Source organism: Carassius carassius, chromosome 11 (assembly GCF_963082965.1).
Source record: "Carassius carassius chromosome 11, fCarCar2.1, whole genome shotgun sequence".
Taxonomy (NCBI): Eukaryota; Metazoa; Chordata; class Actinopteri; order Cypriniformes; family Cyprinidae; genus Carassius; species Carassius carassius.
Genome location: NC_081765.1, coordinates 7,090,624 through 7,108,513, shown reverse-complemented (window position 1 = coordinate 7,108,513; position 17,890 = coordinate 7,090,624). Strand labels below are relative to the sequence as shown.

The 17,890-nt window shown below is 37.7% G+C and overlaps 1 protein-coding gene across 4 annotated transcripts in view; it reads left to right on the top strand.

Moving 5' to 3' along the window:
• Positions 1 to 17,890, top strand: part of LOC132152697 (unconventional myosin-Ib-like) — a 73,801-nt gene that overhangs the window by 7,528 nt on the left and 48,383 nt on the right. For all 4 annotated transcript variants that reach the window (XM_059561509.1, XM_059561508.1, XM_059561507.1 and 1 more), the window contains exons 2-3: positions 2,705 to 2,845; positions 6,386 to 6,501. In XM_059561509.1, the coding sequence (XP_059417492.1) occupies positions 2,720 to 2,845; positions 6,386 to 6,501 (242 nt within the window). In that variant the 5' untranslated portion in view covers positions 2,705 to 2,719. The remainder of the gene's footprint in view (positions 1 to 2,704; positions 2,846 to 6,385; positions 6,502 to 17,890) is intronic.

Genomic DNA, 17,890 nt, shown 5'->3' with positions numbered 1-17,890 from the left:
TTCTTAAACCAGTTTACTTGATAGAAATCTGTGTGAAACCAAACCTTTACCAGAAAGTCTGGTAATCCTGAATTAGAGAAAACAAAACCCGATCAGATGTTTAAAACTGGTTTTCTGTGAGGAGAATGTTTATTGGCTAATAACTTGCCCTTCCAGAGCAACTGGTATTCAATGAGACTTGTAGGCTTTGCCAGGAGTTGCTGTGCAGCGGGAGAGCGAGCTCTGGAATTATTCTCCCCTCACAGGAACCGCTTTTTTCATGTCTTGTCTGAACTTTAGTCTGTGGTCTTCTCCTCTGTCCTGTTTCGCAGGTAACTGATCATATCCCCGGCTGCCAGGTTACAGCTGCTGCCAAGACACAAATTGAACTAGACGCAGAGATAAGTGGGTTTCCCCCACTTTTACTCAAAAACAAAGATAATGCAAAATAGAAAAAGGCGATTTATAAAGAGCTTCATTGTTGTAAGTAGTTGACTGGGTTAACTTTGATTTTATTAGCAGGCGGAATCATAGAGGTGAATGCATCGTAGGCAACAACACAAATTAAATAAATGTGGCTCTTTGATAATTTAAGTGTTTAGAGTGCATAAAACCCACAGTGCCATAATGTGGTAGCAAGGAATAACCTGTAGTATATACAGCACCTCTTTATCTAACAAGATAACACTTGTATTTAGATATCTCATCATAATAATAATACAAATAATAATACAGTTGTTAAAACTAAGGAATATCGTACAGTTTTTACACTGTTTTAATTTGAACAGTAAACCTTATGTACCATATTTGATTTTGCCAGAAAATAAAAGAAATTGTTAAATGTGCATTTGATTACATTTTAAAAGATTAATTAAATTGTTAGTGTTAGTAAATGGTAAAATGGTAAATGGACTGCATTTATATAGCGCTTTCAACAGACCACATGGCCATCCAAAGCGCTTTAAAATTTGCCTCACATTCACTCATTCACACACTCATTCATACACCGACTGCAGTGTCAGCCATTCAAGGCGCCATCCAGCTCGCCGGGAGTAGCTGGGGTTAGGTGTCTTGCTCAAGGACAGTTTTGATTTCTGTATAGATTTATTTTCTTTTGAGACTGGAACAGGTATGTCACAAATCAAAGTGCTTATCCATTTTTTAAATGGTTAGTAGGTGAGCTGTGAACCACAATTTGCTACTCTCTATTGGTAGTTGTTGGCAGTAGGGGAGGGACATTCTCATTCTAGAGGGGGCATTTATTCGGACAACATTTGTATAATCCTTTGGGTGCAAGATGATAACTCTATTGTAAATATTTGATACGCACAACTGCTAAATAAACATTTTCAACATTTGAGTGTGCTAGTGGATTAAATTTTTTATTTTTTTTAATGGGCTCCTTAATTTTTGACATCAGAGCTGAAAAGTTTAAATCTAAGCATTTAATTTAGTTATTATTATTAATAATAACATCACATGCAGAGAACCATGCTTTTGAATAAATTAAGCCTTTGCCATTCTTAAACCAGTTTACTTGATAGAAATCTGTCTGTGTGAAACCAAACCTTTACCAGAAAGTCTGGTAATCCTGAATTAGAGAAAACAAAAACCCGATCAGATGTTTAAAACTGGTTTTCTGTGAGGAGAATGTTTATTGGCTAATAACTTGCCCTTCCAGAGCAACTGGTATTCAATGAGAGATATTCAGTGTAGACTTTGCATAGAAATTGAAAGTTGATGAGTAACCCTGCCCTAAACTGCAGGTAAGATGAAGATTAGGTTTATCAAACTGCGCAGCAGCAATCTGAGGTCCTTGAGGCAGACACACATCAAGGTAACCTTATTAGTCCACGATCTGCCATTAGCTTTCACCTCTTAATCCTTCATTTACATTCAACTTTTTTTTTGTCATGCACACAAATGACACATGTTTATGCTATCAACAAACCACAATGTGCTATGCTGTCTACTCCTTATTTAGGACTTGTTTCATTGGCCATGTTTGTATTTTGTCTACAAATGGCGATGCTGGGTGCTTTGTTTCTACGCCGGGTGAGCTAGGAGTGAACATGTGGGCTGTTATTGGAAGAGCTTTATGCTGAGCACTACACTTTGCCATTGCTCATTTGTTTGAACGTTGCATAGGGGGTTTAGGGACCCAGTAAAGCTTCATATTAAGGCCCTGAATGCAACTGGCATCTGGATTAGTGTCCACATTAGTCCACATTAGTGACCACAGAAAGGGAAAAATAGATTTACTGTTTAGATGTTAACTGTTCAGTCACAATTAAGTGATGGGTTTGCTTAAATTAAACCTTTAAATAGTTGAGTATGAATGACATTTTATATATAGTTTGGGTCCCACTTTATATTAGGTGGCCTTAACTACTATGTACTTACATAAAATGTACTATGTACTTATTGTGTTCATATTGTATTGTAAAACACTTTTGCTGCTATTGAGGTGGGATAGGGGTAAGGTTAGGGAGAGGGTTGGAGGTATGGGTAAGTTTAAGGGTGGGTTAAGGTGTAAAGTATGGGTCAACAGTGTAATTATAAATGTAATTACAGAAATTAAATACAGATGTAATTACATGTAGTTTTTTTTTTTTTAAATATAAGTACAATGTAAAAACATGTATGTACACAATAAGTACATTGTACATCTAAGTCAATGCCTACAGAACTTTGTGATATGTGATTTGTCTTACTTTCTCTGTAGGGGGTGTTGTCCAAAATGGAGGTGAAGACATCACTTCTCGACAATATGATAGGGGTGGGCGATATGGTCCTTATTGAGCCCCTATCAGAAGACACCTTCATTGAGAATCTAAAGAAGCGATTCGATCACAACGAGATCTATGTAAGTAATGCTTATACTTCTGCTGAGAACATCATGCAACAGTTGCTCTTTCCTTTTCTTGGTAGTCGTCTTATTCTAGGCTTTCACTACTCCAGACAGTCACATCACATCAAGAGTGTCTAAGTTTAGTCTGAGTGTGTTCCCACTAAATGCTAAATGGGAGTGTAGCGAGAAGCACTAGTGTAAATCATAGCATTCTCATTGTTCTGTCCCTGTTCCTCATGTCTTTCTCATTCATTTGGGCTCAGTTTTGAAAGATGTTGCATACCAAACCAGCCTTTGAAATGGGTCCAGTTGATGTGCAAATAGCTGTGTAATAATCATTCCAAAAGTGTAAGGAGAATTGAAGATTTTCTACCTTTCTTGGAGCATGAACAAGCACAGTTGCACAATTAAAATATTGTTTTGTTAGTCAGACACAGTAAAATCTGATGTTCAGCCAATAGCATACAGGATGAGTGTTCAGGAAACCTGTGTGAAAACAGTCAGTTATGTTTGCAACACAGTTTAATCACACTACTGTTGGAAAGTGACTTGTGTGTGATCTGTGCTTCATACATCACTACACTCTTGACAATATAACAGACTTTTTTGTTTCTGAAATTTCGCTGGGACAGCGCCTTTACTACTTAAAAATAAGCTTAATTTTCATTAAACAATTTTCTTTTTCTTTTTTTTCACTGCTGAAATTGACAAAAAGCTCTAGCATGTTCAGATTTACAATTTGCATTCAGTATCAGGAAATATCAAGGTTTAAATTCCCATTCTAATGGCCGATTTACATTTTATGTGGCACCATTAAAATGCACCCTTAAAAATGTTTATGTACATTCTGCAAAGCTGTAATCTGACCAGTAATAAAAGACTAAAACCATGTAGTTAGTCACAAACAGGTTGGAAGTGTGTAATTAAGAGTTTAACTACACACAGCCCTCGATGTCCAGTAGCTGCAAGTTTGTAATAGAAACTCTAACCTTGTATTTAATGTGAATCCCCAAACTGCACAGAACAGTGCTGACAAGAGCAAATTTATCTAGACCACAGTATATTTATGTTCTTTGCACTTTGAGCAAACTGGTTAATTATCTTTATCGTTAGTAAGTTATAGTCACACTAACCATAAATTATAAGTCTATCGTTATTTACTCACTCACATGGCTGGCATGGCGTTAAATAATAAATAAATAAATACTCACTCATATGTTTTCTGCCAAAAGCAGACTTGCCCTTGTGACGGTTCACTGAGCTCCTAAAAGGACAAAATAGCATCAAGTTGTCAATACAACCCTAATATTTCCCAATTGGTCACTTGTTGTATGGAAAAGAACCTCTCCTTTTGTGTTCAACATAACAAAATAAGTTTGGAATGACATGAAAGTGGGGACATACTGCTGAAGAAGAATACTTTCAAGCTTATATTTTAAAAGCGGTTAATGGAGAATATTCTAGGAACGTCTCCACCCTCAGTATCATCTCTTTAAATGCCAAGAAGCTTACATCACAGTCCATCAAGTCTCTTACATTTCACCAACTTCACAATGAATATCACAGATAATGATCTGCTTATCTTATCAATGCTCTGTCACAAATAGTTATAAAGGGTTCCGCTTTTTAGATACAGCAGGCAATCAGAGCTGTAGAATTATGAAACAAAAGTCCTTGTATTTATCGCTATCTTTAAACTTTGCTCCGTGTTATTGGCTGCACGAAAGAACAAATGTTTTATTTGTGTGTATTTGCACATTTAGTAGTAAGGAACCGATGTGATTGTGTAGCTCACTCTTTCATTGATGCTTTTTATTGATCAACGGTTGCCCATTCATCCAAAATGTAGGTCCACCAGCTCTCATTTAGATGCATTTAAGGGCCAATTGAATTATTTACATAGCCCTAGTCCTGCTCTAATGCACCCATAGCCATCACATTTCTAGTGCCCCAGATGTCACCATTGTGAACAGTATTTAAGTCCATCTGGGAATGGGAGGATTTGGTCATATTCTTCATTGAATGAACAAATACCAGGTCTCTTCTGTTTGTGTGAAAGAAGAATTAAGCCATTGGTTCGAAAAGCTTTTGTGATTAAATTTAAAATTAAAAATGTACATGTCTGTACTTTCATTGATATTTTTTCTCTTATTTTCATTTTCATTTCCTCTGTTTACATTTGTTTTCTACTTCTAAGGGAAGTTTATGAACTGTAGTAGACGACTGCAAGAATTAGTTATTGTTCTGAAGTCCCTGAGACACTGAGCTAGATTAGCTTTTAATGTCATAGGTTGAAAATTGGTGGCAGAAAGATTTGAAAAGCAAGAGATGCTGGAATAAATTATTCAGTGTGTTTGCTTGAGTCATCCGAAATGGACTACTTTAGACACCGCTGCCCTCGCTGGCCACTTTTGACCACCCTGTGTTGTTGATGCTTCTTGGGATTCCAAACATTTTTGTTTGTGTTCACTTGTTCGGTTGCTTGCGGGCCCCCTGCCTGTCTGAACAATACCCAGGAATTCCCATCTGGATTGTGCAGACAGAGGCATATTGTAGCTCTACTCCCCTGTACTGCTGCCACCATGTTCCAACAAAAGAATGAGGCAGAGAATGTGCTTGATGTCTGTGCCTCACAGCAGGGGATCATGAACTAGATTTGACAAGGATGAATGCAGTTCAGTCTCCTTTAGGGATGTCATGATACCAGTACCAAGTGAAATTTCACAATTACCATCATTTTCATGATAGGAACGTGCCATTATTTTCATTGTGTGACTGGCTCTGTAATGCATATACAGTCTGCGGTGACAACACTTGGGTACCAGAATTTGTTTGTATGCTTAGTACTGTAGACCAGTTGTTCCCAACCCTGGTCCTGGAGAACAACCTGCACTGCACATTTTTGATGTCTCTCTTACCTAGGGTTGGACTAGAATATTTAATTATTAGAATATTCGTTCGGTGGGTTGGCATTTGATTTAAAAAAAATTTTTTTACACCTGGCATCCCCGGCAAAAATGTCTTCATTTGCGCTTGAATATAGCCACTTTTATTTTACTATCGGGCCAAACATTTCCAAGGACTGTCAGTTACGAATACAGTTGTATTTCTTTGTGAGCCTGGTATGATGTGGCATGATTACAAACTGTTCCCGCCATGCGTGAAATCGACTGGATGAACGGTTCTCGACATAATAAAAATGCAACTTGACAAGACACAGAGATTCCTGCTTTTATTAGAGAGAAGAATATGTTCAGCCCCTCCCTCCGAAGCTTCGAATATTCTGTGTTGATTACTATCGAAGCTTCAAAGCTCAAAAAATAGTATTCGGATCAGCCCTACTCTTATCTGACACACAATCAGGTTCAATCAGGTGTGTTTGTTTAGGGAGACATATAAAATGTACAGTGTTGGGTTTTTTCAGGACCAGGATTGAGAAGGGACCACTGCTGTAGACTGAATATAGTACTATACGGTTATGTTGTCTCTTCTCATTTCATGTGTTTTCCTGTGTGTTGATCGGTGGTTCATTGCTTCTTTCACTGTCCTCCACAGACATACATTGGCAGTGTGGTGATCTCCATGAACCCTTACAAGTCCCTGCCAATCTACACCGCAGAAAAGGTGGAGGAGTATCGCAACAGGAACTTCTACGAGCTCAGTCCACACATGTGAGTTTAAAAAGCTTACTGTTTAAAAAGTCACCATCTAGTTGATTCCTAGACTTCCTGGTCGACCATGCACAAAGTTGTGAAAAAAGTTGAATAAATGCATGCACAGGGTTGGAAAGACATGCAGCTTTTTTTTCAATACTTATGTGAAGGTCCCCCAGTGGTGTCATGTTTGCAGAAGTGATTTTGCAGAGAAGGTGTGCATAAACACAGTATGCTCTATCTACTCGACCTCTGAGAGGTGATGTCCAGCCATCTCGGGGGAGGGGTGGCACACTGTCCTGTCCTGCTCCAGCTAATGATCATCTGTCTCTAGAGGGCAGCCAGCCGCCTGACCAGACCGCCAAATCAAAACATAGCAGACGCACATTCACCCTCTGAAAAACATAATGGCCTGATCTTAAAACTTTAAACTCACTTTAATGAAAATGACTATAGCAAAACACTTTTCACTCATTCTACTTATTCTGTACTCTCTCCCCTGCGATAAGGAGAAGTTCAAATAAATTTTTTTTGTAAGTTTTTTTTTCTCCAAAGTTTTTTGGGATCTTTTTGATTCTTTCACCTACAGGTTCATAGATTGTTCTCCTCATGTTTTTAAATTGATCTCTTCTTTGCTTCTGGGCCTATTCTGTTCATTTGCTCTGGTATGCAAGCACTCCTTCAGTCTTGGACCTTTTCATGTTCATATGTTTTAGTCTAAGCAGTGTTACAGTGATGTCAGGGTCAATGCTCCTCTGATCTGAAGCCAGGCCCTGAGCTCATTCCAGGGCAGCTGCTTTTCCTGTCATGCTTGAGAAGCAGATCTCTTAGATGGTTCTGGGTTTACTGGCCTCCTGGGCTCGTGCATTTCGACGTCCTGGTACAATGGGCCATAACCGGTCCTGTTAACAGCTCAAACTGTTCACCTCATCACCACAGTAAACACAGCAGTCAGGCAGGGGAAGTAGCGAAATGGCCCAGAGCATCTGTGCTCAAACTGCTGTCAAGTTTTGGGTACGTTTTAGTCAAGTCTGTGCTTGTTTTATCATTTTCAGAAATATTGGAAGAACCAGGCTTGTAGCTTAAAGGTATAAAGGTAATAATTGAAGTAAGCTATGCGTTAACATTTTCATCAATCTCAATTACAGTCTCTCAGCTGGCGCAGGACCGCCGATGCAATTTGAAATCAGCCATCTTTGCTCATGCATGCTCGATTTTGCATTTGGATGACCTGGGAAACTGAAGATTACCCTTTGCAGCAATGTTTAGAATGCAATGCAATGTTCCTGTGGTTAAGTGGTATGGCATTGCATTAGCAGCACAAAAGGTTGTCTGTGTTTAATACCCAGGGAACGTAATGCGTACTTGGTTGTATAATGAACTTTATACATGTAACACATTTCAGAACATCACAATTTCTTTTAAATAAGTTGATGCACGTACAGATTGCATAGTCCAGGGGTGCATAGTCCATTGCATAGTCCAATCCTGCTCCTGGATGGCAACTGTCCTGCACAGTTTTGCTCTAATCCTAACTAAATATACCAGATGCAACTAACCATTGTCTTCCGGAATACTAGGCTGTGTATATCACCCCCTATACATTTACATAATACACTATTTGAGGTGACAGCCATTTGTCGTTGTCTAATACCATAGTGTAGCGGTTCTCAATTCCAGTCCTCGCGAGCCCCTGCTCTGCACATTTTGTATATCTGTCTTTAACACACCTGATTCAGATAATCAGCTTGTCAGAAGTGAGATCCAAGCATGAACTGTGTTCCAATTGACATGGTCTCTACACAGTGTTCATTGCTCCCTACTCACTGAGCAGGGGAAATCTGTTGAAGTCCACTTCACTTCGGAACATTCATTCACAGATTTGTACTGCGCAATGTCTTTGCACACAGACAAGTGTGACATCATATAACTCCATTAATAAATACAATTTCAATTCACATCTCGCACAATTCAATGCACTTTGTGCACTACATTTGCTTCGAACTGGAATCATGGGGGAATATCCTGTGATGTCCACTTCACAGGGCACTTACGTTTGAATACAACAAACATCTGAAGCGATAAGAGACATACAAAATGTGCAGAGCAGGGGGTCGCGAGGACTGGAATTGAGAACCGCTGCCATAGTGTACATTATCAAATGCACTCATTCAATCCCATAATGCACGTCAGTGGTACGACCGATGTACACTCAACGGCTAGCCACTAGAATTCCCAAATGCAGTGAGCACCGCACCAAATTAATTTCCTCATCTAGCTAGAAGATGAAGGTGTTTTGCACCACTTCTGGTGGACTTAATGTGAAATCACTCACTGCTTTTCACTCATTCATTGCACTATATTTGTAGAGTTATGTAGGAAATGGTAAATGAAGGTGAAAGGGCACTTTGATATACAGATTTAGAAACTTACAGGCAAGTATGTTGACAAGTTGGAGCTAAACTGAATTGGACATTAGCCCTCCAGAAGCAGGACTAGACACTCTTGCGTAGTAGTGTATGTTTAGGCCTAAAACTAATTCTCATCTCTGATGAGAGGCTTGGATTAAGGTCTTTTTAAAATAGGTCCTCCTTAAAGACTGAGGTTTTTCTTTTAAAGGGGGTCTTTGTTAAAGACTCCATAATTTGATCTTAATCTCCAAGTCAGGCCATCTGCTTAGGCTTTTGTGTGTTATATCTTTTGTAAAATGAGACTTTGACAAGGTTTGGAAGTTGTCCTTCCCTAATCATCTTTTCCTATCTATGACGAGGTCATGCAACCCTTATCGATTTTAACAGATGCTCGTGAACTTTGGGGTTTATATTGGCAGTTTTGAGTGTACTTGCTCTACAGTGAGACAGCATGTGATATGATTGTTCCTCACATCAACTGGGTTAAATTCTTCACCCAAACCTGCAGAAACAAGCCAATTACACTAAAAGCTCAAAGTAATCGCTGGCTGTCATTGAGTTCAAAGGGGTGAAATGGGGGATGGTCTTTTTTTCAAGGGCAAGTTCAGATTTGGCAGCTTAAAGGGTCATTCTGTCAACTCAGGCACCAGAGATCTGATATTCAAAGTAAAGTGTGTACTTTCTCTTCCACTAGTGTCACCAAACTTGAACGAGACTTGTAAAAATGAGTCCATTCAAAATTCCATTGGTTGGGCCAATGTCTTGTCCGCTAAAAGCAAGGCAAGTTTATTTATTTATATAGCACATTTCATATACAATGGTAATTCAAAGTGCTTTACATGAAATAAAGTAAAATAATCATAAAAAAACTTTGAAAAGTATTTAAAAATTGATTGAAAATTAATTTAAGTTAAATACGGCTGTAAAAATAAGTTAAAAGTGGCTGATGTTTTAGCACATGTGATCTCATCTGGAAGCTTATTCCAACTGCGGGCGGCATAACTAAAAGCAGACTCCCCTTGTTTTGTGTGAACCCTTGGTATTTCTAACTGACTCGATCCTAATGATCTGAGTGGTCTGTTAGGCTTATATTCAGTGAACATATCTGCAATATATTTCGGTCCTAGGTCACTGAGTGATTTATAAACAAGTAAAAGTACTTTAAAATCAATCCTAAATGTAACTGGAAGCCAGTGTAAGGACCTGAGGACTGGTGTGATATGGTCAGATTTTCTGGTTCTAGTCAGAATCCTGGCAGCAGCGTTCTGGATGAGCTGCAGCTGTCTAATGGTCTTTTTGGGAAGGCCGGTGAGGAGCCCATTACAATAGTCCACCCTGCTGGTGATAAAGGCATGAACAAGTTTCTCCAAGTCATGCCTGGAAACAAATTAGATGATCATATGCTGATTTAGTTACTGCTTTGACATGACTAATGAAACTAAGGTCTGTCCTGATTCCTGACTGATTTTTAGTTGTTAGACCTCTAGAGTCAAGGTGTGCATACACCCTAAGAACTTCAACTTTGTTTCAAAATGCATTGACTTCAGTTTTTTCCTTGCACACTAGGACACTAGTGTTCTTGTTAATGCATCTCTTTCTGACAGGGACAGATCTAGATACAGTGGTAGCAGAGTTCAGTATTTCAAAGAAAATATAGAAGTGATCAGATGCTACATCCTTAATAACAATGGATGAAATGTTTAGACCTCTACTGATGATTAAATCTAGATTATGTCCCTTATTGTGTGTGTGGGTCCATGCACATGCTGAATCAATTTTAAAGTGTTTTAAACAATTATCATTTCTTTTGTAGTTTTGTTTTCTGCATTCTGTGTGAATATTAAAATCCGCTTCAATAGCAAAACAGTCAAACTCTGAGGAAGTCATTGATAACATTTCTGTGACTTCTTCAACAAAGGCTAGAGAGTATTTTGGAGGCCTGTAGATAATGATAAACAGAATGCGTGAAGCACCTTTCAACACAATTCCTACATATTCAAAAGACAAGTACTGACCAAATGACACTTGCTTGCATTGATAGACATCTTTAAATAGATCAGCTACACCTCCACCTCTCCTAACAGTCCTGCAGACGCTCATAAAATTAAAGTTAGGAAGGGTTAGGACTGTAGCACTGCAGCTGTCTTCTAAACGAAACATGGCTAGAAACCCAAAATACAGATTGAAACAGATTGCAGATTAAAAAATTATTTGTGTGAGTTTAGTTAGTGAGTGATGGCAGTGCTTTGTCTTTACAGCGATCTTAGCTTGATGCATATTAGGCTGCAGAGTTAGCCCTTCGGCTTGAGAAGGCCTTAGACTTTCTATCACGTGATCAGTGTTGGTCATCTTACTTGAAAAAAGTAATTACAGTTACAAATTACATCTCCCAAAATGTAATTGAGTTAGTAACTCAGTTACCACATTGTAAAAGTAATTAGTTACTCCGCAAAGTAACTGTGACGTTATTTTTTGTTCTATAACGCTATTACGTCCTATAACATCTTTGATATATGTTTATATTAACTGATTGAAGAAAAAAAACACTAAGTATTTTAGAAAATGTTGTATTTATTTGAACTCAATAGATTGCAGCCTGCCGTAAGATATGCATAGAAATAAAAACATATAAAAAATTAACACTTTAAATGTAGGGCAAGTTAAAGAAGCTATTTAAGAATAATACACTGAAACTATATGAAACCATTTAAAGAGTGATAAATGAAAGCTGCTTTTTGTTGTATTTTGAATTGTGGAACTGTATTGCTTGGCAAAAATAATGTTATTGTAGTCTAGATATACTAGTTTGTCAACAGTATATTGATGTAAGACAACAGTTTTTTTATTTTTATTTTTTTTTTGTTTTTTTTGTTTATTTATTAAAAGATGAGATGTTTTAAAAAGGGTAGGCATTATAAGCAAGAGCTTCAGCCTACACCTGTTCAGACTGATGTAAATGTTGTTGTACATTAGCTCAATTGTGTTGAACCTAAGTTGTCTGTCTGAAATAAACTAAACTAAGCTGTAAAAAAAACTAAGCTGTAAGACAAACTAATTTTAATTTTAACTTGGGTAAAAAGAAACAAAGGGACACCTGGCCATTAGTGCAAATCTCTGTAACTGTATAGTAGGCCTAAAGTTACTGCACAATAAACAGAACACTATCCAACTCTTATGGTGCGTTCACAGTTCACACCAGACGTGAATAGAGCGTCTGGCCCGAGTGATTTCAATGTTAAGTCAATGCAAAGACACAAATAGACAACCTCCGAAAATCGGCGAGACACATTTCTAAATAAACCGCATATTTGAGTTTAAAACGACCACATTCTCGCATGAAATACTTTTAAAACTACATTTCATGACACGATAACAGTAATATTTAGAAAATGATCTGAATAAAAATGGTGGTTGAAAATGCTGCGTGAACTCAACTGGCAGAAGCCCCCCCATGACGTGAATTTGCGTCTGTTGTGAAGTTAATTTCAAATGCGAATGAAGCGTATGAACTCAAAATGTTCAAGCGTCCGACTACGCGCGAGTTATTCGCGCAAGTCGCGTCTGGTTTGAACACAGCATTAAATATTCAGTACAGTAACATGTTAGCATGTGTTAATGTGAGGTGGTTCATAAGATTTGAGTTGCTTGAGGCAGACGTCTTGTGTTTAGTGGTTGTCAGAGCATGCAGTGAGACAGCGTGAGCAGGGCACCGCCCACCCAGCCACTCATCATCGGATTTACAACGGTTTCAGGCAGCTGATGTGTAGCCACTAGCCAAAGCATGACACCTCGCGCTTTATTCAACGAAATTATAGTAACGCGACACTTTACATTCTCAGTAAACATAACGGCGTTGCAACGATGAGAAAAGTAAATAATTAGATTACTCCGTTACTGAAAATGTAACTCCGTTAGTAACGCGGTTATACTTAAACTCCGTTACTCCCAACACTGTAGCTTTCTCTATTTCTGTTTTATCACGTGCAAAGTACAAATCTGTTAGGTGGTTTAATTCAGTTTCTGCTTACAAATGCATACATGTCAGTCTGGTTGGCATTTGTATGACATTAACATGGGTGCTTTAAATAGAACAGTAATTAAAATAGCTGCAAAGTCTGCTTATTCTGCTAAGAACCCATCCATGTTTCTGACTTAAATTATACACCACCTTGACAAAGCCATCTAGTAACTCCCCTGCATCAAGACTACATTATTTTTGTTTTTGACTCCTCTAATACTACAGTGTGTTTTTGGTTTCTACTAAAGACCCGAAGAGTCTTGAGTGTGCAGGTGTGCCAGAGGCATTAAGAGCATTTATGGAGTTGTTCACTTCATATATGGGTTGGGTTATGATTTTTCTGTATTGTGAATTTTAAATTTGTGAGGATTTTGTTGGATACAAAATTTAAGCAACATTTGTGAATACAACATTTAATATATTAATTCACAAACTATTTCTGTCGTCCTACCTTGTTTTTTGCCTTGTGAGTATTTATTTTCGTACTTTATAATACGATTAATTTGTCACTCAAATTCTATTCCCTTGATTCATTCGTAATCACTCAAAATGTTCACGGAAGTGTCAGTGTAGAATTTGTGTTTTTATCTTAAAGTTTTAGTAATCAAAAACTTTTTTTTTTTTTAGATTTTGTTAAAGTGGTTTACATAAAAGCAACTGAAAAAGTTTCCTAATCTAGCATTCTAATAAACATGACATTGCATACTATGAACATTGTTGATTGTCGCTGCCTGCTAATATTATGTTTGGTAGAGGGGATAGTTAGCTTAAAAATAATCTGCATCAAAACAAATATGTGATTGTGGAGATAAATAGTAAATGTCATCAGAAGGCTAAAATTGTAATTGATAGGATGTTTGGAAATGCTCTGCATTGGATCTTCTCTGACCGCTGGAATGGGAGCATGAACTCTTGAGGTTGTTTTAATGACCCAGAAGGAGTGTAAAACGTCTCATTCTGGCAGCCGCGCATGGTTCAAAAGCCCGGTGTCACCTCTCCCTTCCAAACAGACGGAGTTTCACACTGCTCTGCTGTCTGTGGTGTAGTGGCCATCTGTGTGTGGAAAGAGTGCTTCACTGGAGTCAGATTGTGAATGAGCTTGTCTGTGTTCATTGTGCAGAATTCTCATCTTTTTCTTTTCTTTTTTTTTGAGGATTAACTGTCCTTTTAATGGTTTTTATGACATCTCTGTCTGAGGTTCATGAAAGAACGTGATTCCATGTATTCAACACATTGAGCATTTTAGTATTTCTAAACCGAGCTGTTCATAGTTCAGGCCTAAAAGTGTTCTCAGGAAGACATACCAGTTGGTTTGCAGTGAGGCCAATAAAAACACAAGAATCTTTCTTTAATATATGGGGAATGCAAATTTGGAGCCTATAAGTATCCTCATACAGGGAACAATTTAAGATTAAACCGTAAAGAAAGCATGCACCAACAAGAATCACTAGAAGACATGGGCCTACAGTAACCTACAAAAGTTATTCACAAATCATTAACTTCTGTTTTTATGCTTTATTTTGGTAATGATTATTTTTGTGTAGTCAAATGCTTTATTGGAATAGTTCACCCAATAATTAAAATGTCATTTTCTCAGCCCATTATCATTCCTTATCTGTGTTTTGAAGAACCATCACAAAAGTCTATTTTTTTATACTAGGTTCATAGTATTTATTAGGAAAAAGTAAAATAACACATTTACTGTGTAGTAAATTTCAAGCTTTACTGACAAGATGCGCATTAAATATCGCATGCGATTTATCATGCAGCCCAAGTTCTTTTACTGTTTTCCAAGTTCTTTGATTTCAAAAGCACCAAAATGTTAGCATAAAAAAAATAATAATAATAATAAATAAATAAATAACACACAGCTATTGCGTGACTTCAGACTTGGAATATACAGACTACTACTATGGTTTATAATTATGATAATATTATTACTATTATGAATATTAACATCATTGGTCTATATAAACTGTCAAATGACAGCTACATGATAATTCATTAAATCAACTTAGGAATGGCAAAAAGGTCAGTAAATATTGACACAATTATAATTTATCTATATGAACTATTCCTTTAATGAGCAGCTGTGTAGACGCACACAATCCTGCAGCAGGCATGACGAGTCATTACCTGAGCTTTAACCACAGAACACACACGGTCTTAATTAAATGGATGAGCCTTGCCAAGCACTTTAGACAAGCATTGTCTGTCCAGACATCTTCGAAACACTCTCATTGCCCATATGTAATAACTAGATGGCCCCCTTCTTTCCTCTGGGGTCTTCTGTGTGCTGTGGGCCTGCTCGCACCTGCTACTCGATACTGCTCATCCAAAAGAAGCTGCAGTGGGAGTTTTTATCACTAATTGTGTTTGATTAGAGAAGGAACACAATGAGTAGCCATTACAATGATATTCATGTGCTCTGTTCCAAGTCTACTGTAGTATTTAGTGCACGGAGTAACATAAAATAGGCTATTTTACCTAATATTTGTGTATTTCTGTGCTGTACCAAGTCATTTAGCTTAGCAGCATGTTAACCACAAACTCTATTATAAATAATTTACATATGCGCTTTGCGCATTTTGTTTGAATAATACACAGAGTTGTTTCCTATGTAGTATGTTCCAAATTGCTTATAGATGAGTTGAATCTGCACCTGCAGAACACATTTTAAAATGTTTGAATCCATTCTGCTGAAGTCCAGTTATAGTTTTTTTTTTCTCAAAATCTTCACAGAAAACAGGGGAAGGGGTCCACGTATATTAGGCTGGATTTAGGACAGAGCCGTAATGTCACCCTGTCTTGGATAGTAGCCAACATTTCTCACATTAAACACTGACATTATACATCATATAAGCCAATTAGTGTCCATGTGTGTCTTTTGAAGGTCTTTTCAGTATTCTGCATGACAAAGTTGGTGGCAGGTGCATATCCTGATATCAGTTCTGCAAGATAGGGGCATTGGATGGTGTGGAGGTGGTGTTGCAGATGGGGACTTTGGTCAGAGTGCCATGCCCAGATTGAGCTGCTACGTCTCAGGGGGTGGATTGTATTATATTGTGTGTAGTGATGTAATGGGACCTCTCAGCACTCTGCTATTGAGCAGCACCAGGGCATTGTTTGCAGTGAGAATGCACTCTGCTGATAGTGCAGCCCAGCCTGCAAAATAACAGCTCAGAGGGATTTGATTTTTATTTTTATTTTATTTTTTGTCTTGAACTAGACAATTAGAAGCCATACAATGGATTACCAAAGGATGTAGGGTGTTTCCCTGTGTATGACCCCAAGATGTTGCACAAAAAAAAGATATCGCTGGGGTGGTACAAAAGCCCATAAGGTACAAAAGATAAAAGGTACATCTTTGTACTTTATATGCACCTAAATGGTACATATTAGTACCTTGAAGGTAAATATTAATATTTATTAGAGCTTCAAACATACTTATTAGTGCCTTTGGAAAGGGTACCAGACAGTTTTGTACCTTTTTGTGTGAAATGGGTGCTTTGGAAAACGCATGAATGCATAGACAATTCCATTTTATTTTTATTTTTGCCATTATTGTCGAACCATTTTAATGTAGTGCACAATTTAAAGAAAAAGAAAAAAAATCCCCAAACTGTAACAGCTGTAATAGGTGGCTTTTTGTATTACTGCAAATTTGCAAATCATTTTTTTTCTTGCATTTTCTGTGTTTCGAGTGATCCTTATGAAAGCAACAGTAAACAAGTCCCTCAAACCACCCCCCACCCCCCCCCAAAAAAAACAAAAAACAAACATGAAATGCTAAATGATTGATCCTGTAAATTTATAGTTCTCCAAAAAATATCACCTCTCCACTCTTCTTGAGGGGAAACAGAAGCTTAAACATTTAGCCTGAAATCATGTGTCTGAATTACAGGGTTGGGTAAATAAATGGTGAAACAATGTTCATTTTTGGATGAACTGTCCCCCATTATAGTGCTTTGAAGTCCATTTGAAAAGACTTTTCTTGATTTAATCATGTTTAGGTTGTACCATGTGGCACCTTTTGGTTAAGGCTGTCTGGCCTTCATTGAGGTTGAAAACAGGGATTTATGCTGGTATTATCCAGGCACTTTAACTCCTACTTCCAGGCCAGAACTGGTGTATATGTAATTTGTGTTGATCATCCCTGTACTGTAACATTAGCCTTTACTTCTGTAGTAGGGTGTGTCTCTTCATGACTATCTTTGTAGGCAGAGCAAGAGATGTATAGATTACTGGACTGATAATCAGAATAGCAGATCATCTTCACCCCATCCCTACAAATTGTAGAAGTGTGAATTTGGTGATTTGGGTGTGTGTGGGAGATTTTTCTTTATTTGACTTGGTTTTTCACTGCCACATCTCAGACACATATGGGGAAGCAGGAGGCATGTTTCATCCAGGGTGCAAGCCAGATGTCTGCTTTTCTCATCACGTCAATGCCTAAACTCTAGACTGGCACAAATTTGCTGAAACTGCTGGTTAAGAATCTAGATCTATGAGAGTTGCAAGGTTAGAAAGTTCACCAAGCCTTATGCTGTTTTTGGATGTGTGTAGCACCAGATCCTGTTTTTCGATGTGTGTAGCTGCAGATCCTTCTGAAGTATCCCAATGCTAGATATGAGCAACTGAACTTTATTTTCAACAACATTTATGATCATTTTAGTCTGATCTTAACATTTTAAGCCGTACATTACATTTCAGATTGATTTATTAATTTCTTGCAATGAAATGCAGATTTGGAATGAGGCCTTTATTGAACGATGGAACACTTAGAACATAAAAGTAAGCCAAAAGAATGAATACAATAGTTTTAAGTAGGCCTAAGTAAAACCTACAGTACCATATTTTGTCTCTTCAGCTGCTGCTCTCCAGATGTAGGCAATAATAAAATTGCTGCTTTCGGTTACTACAGTTGTTTGCTTACCCAGAATCCATTTACGATCCAGGATTTTACAGGGGGAAAAAG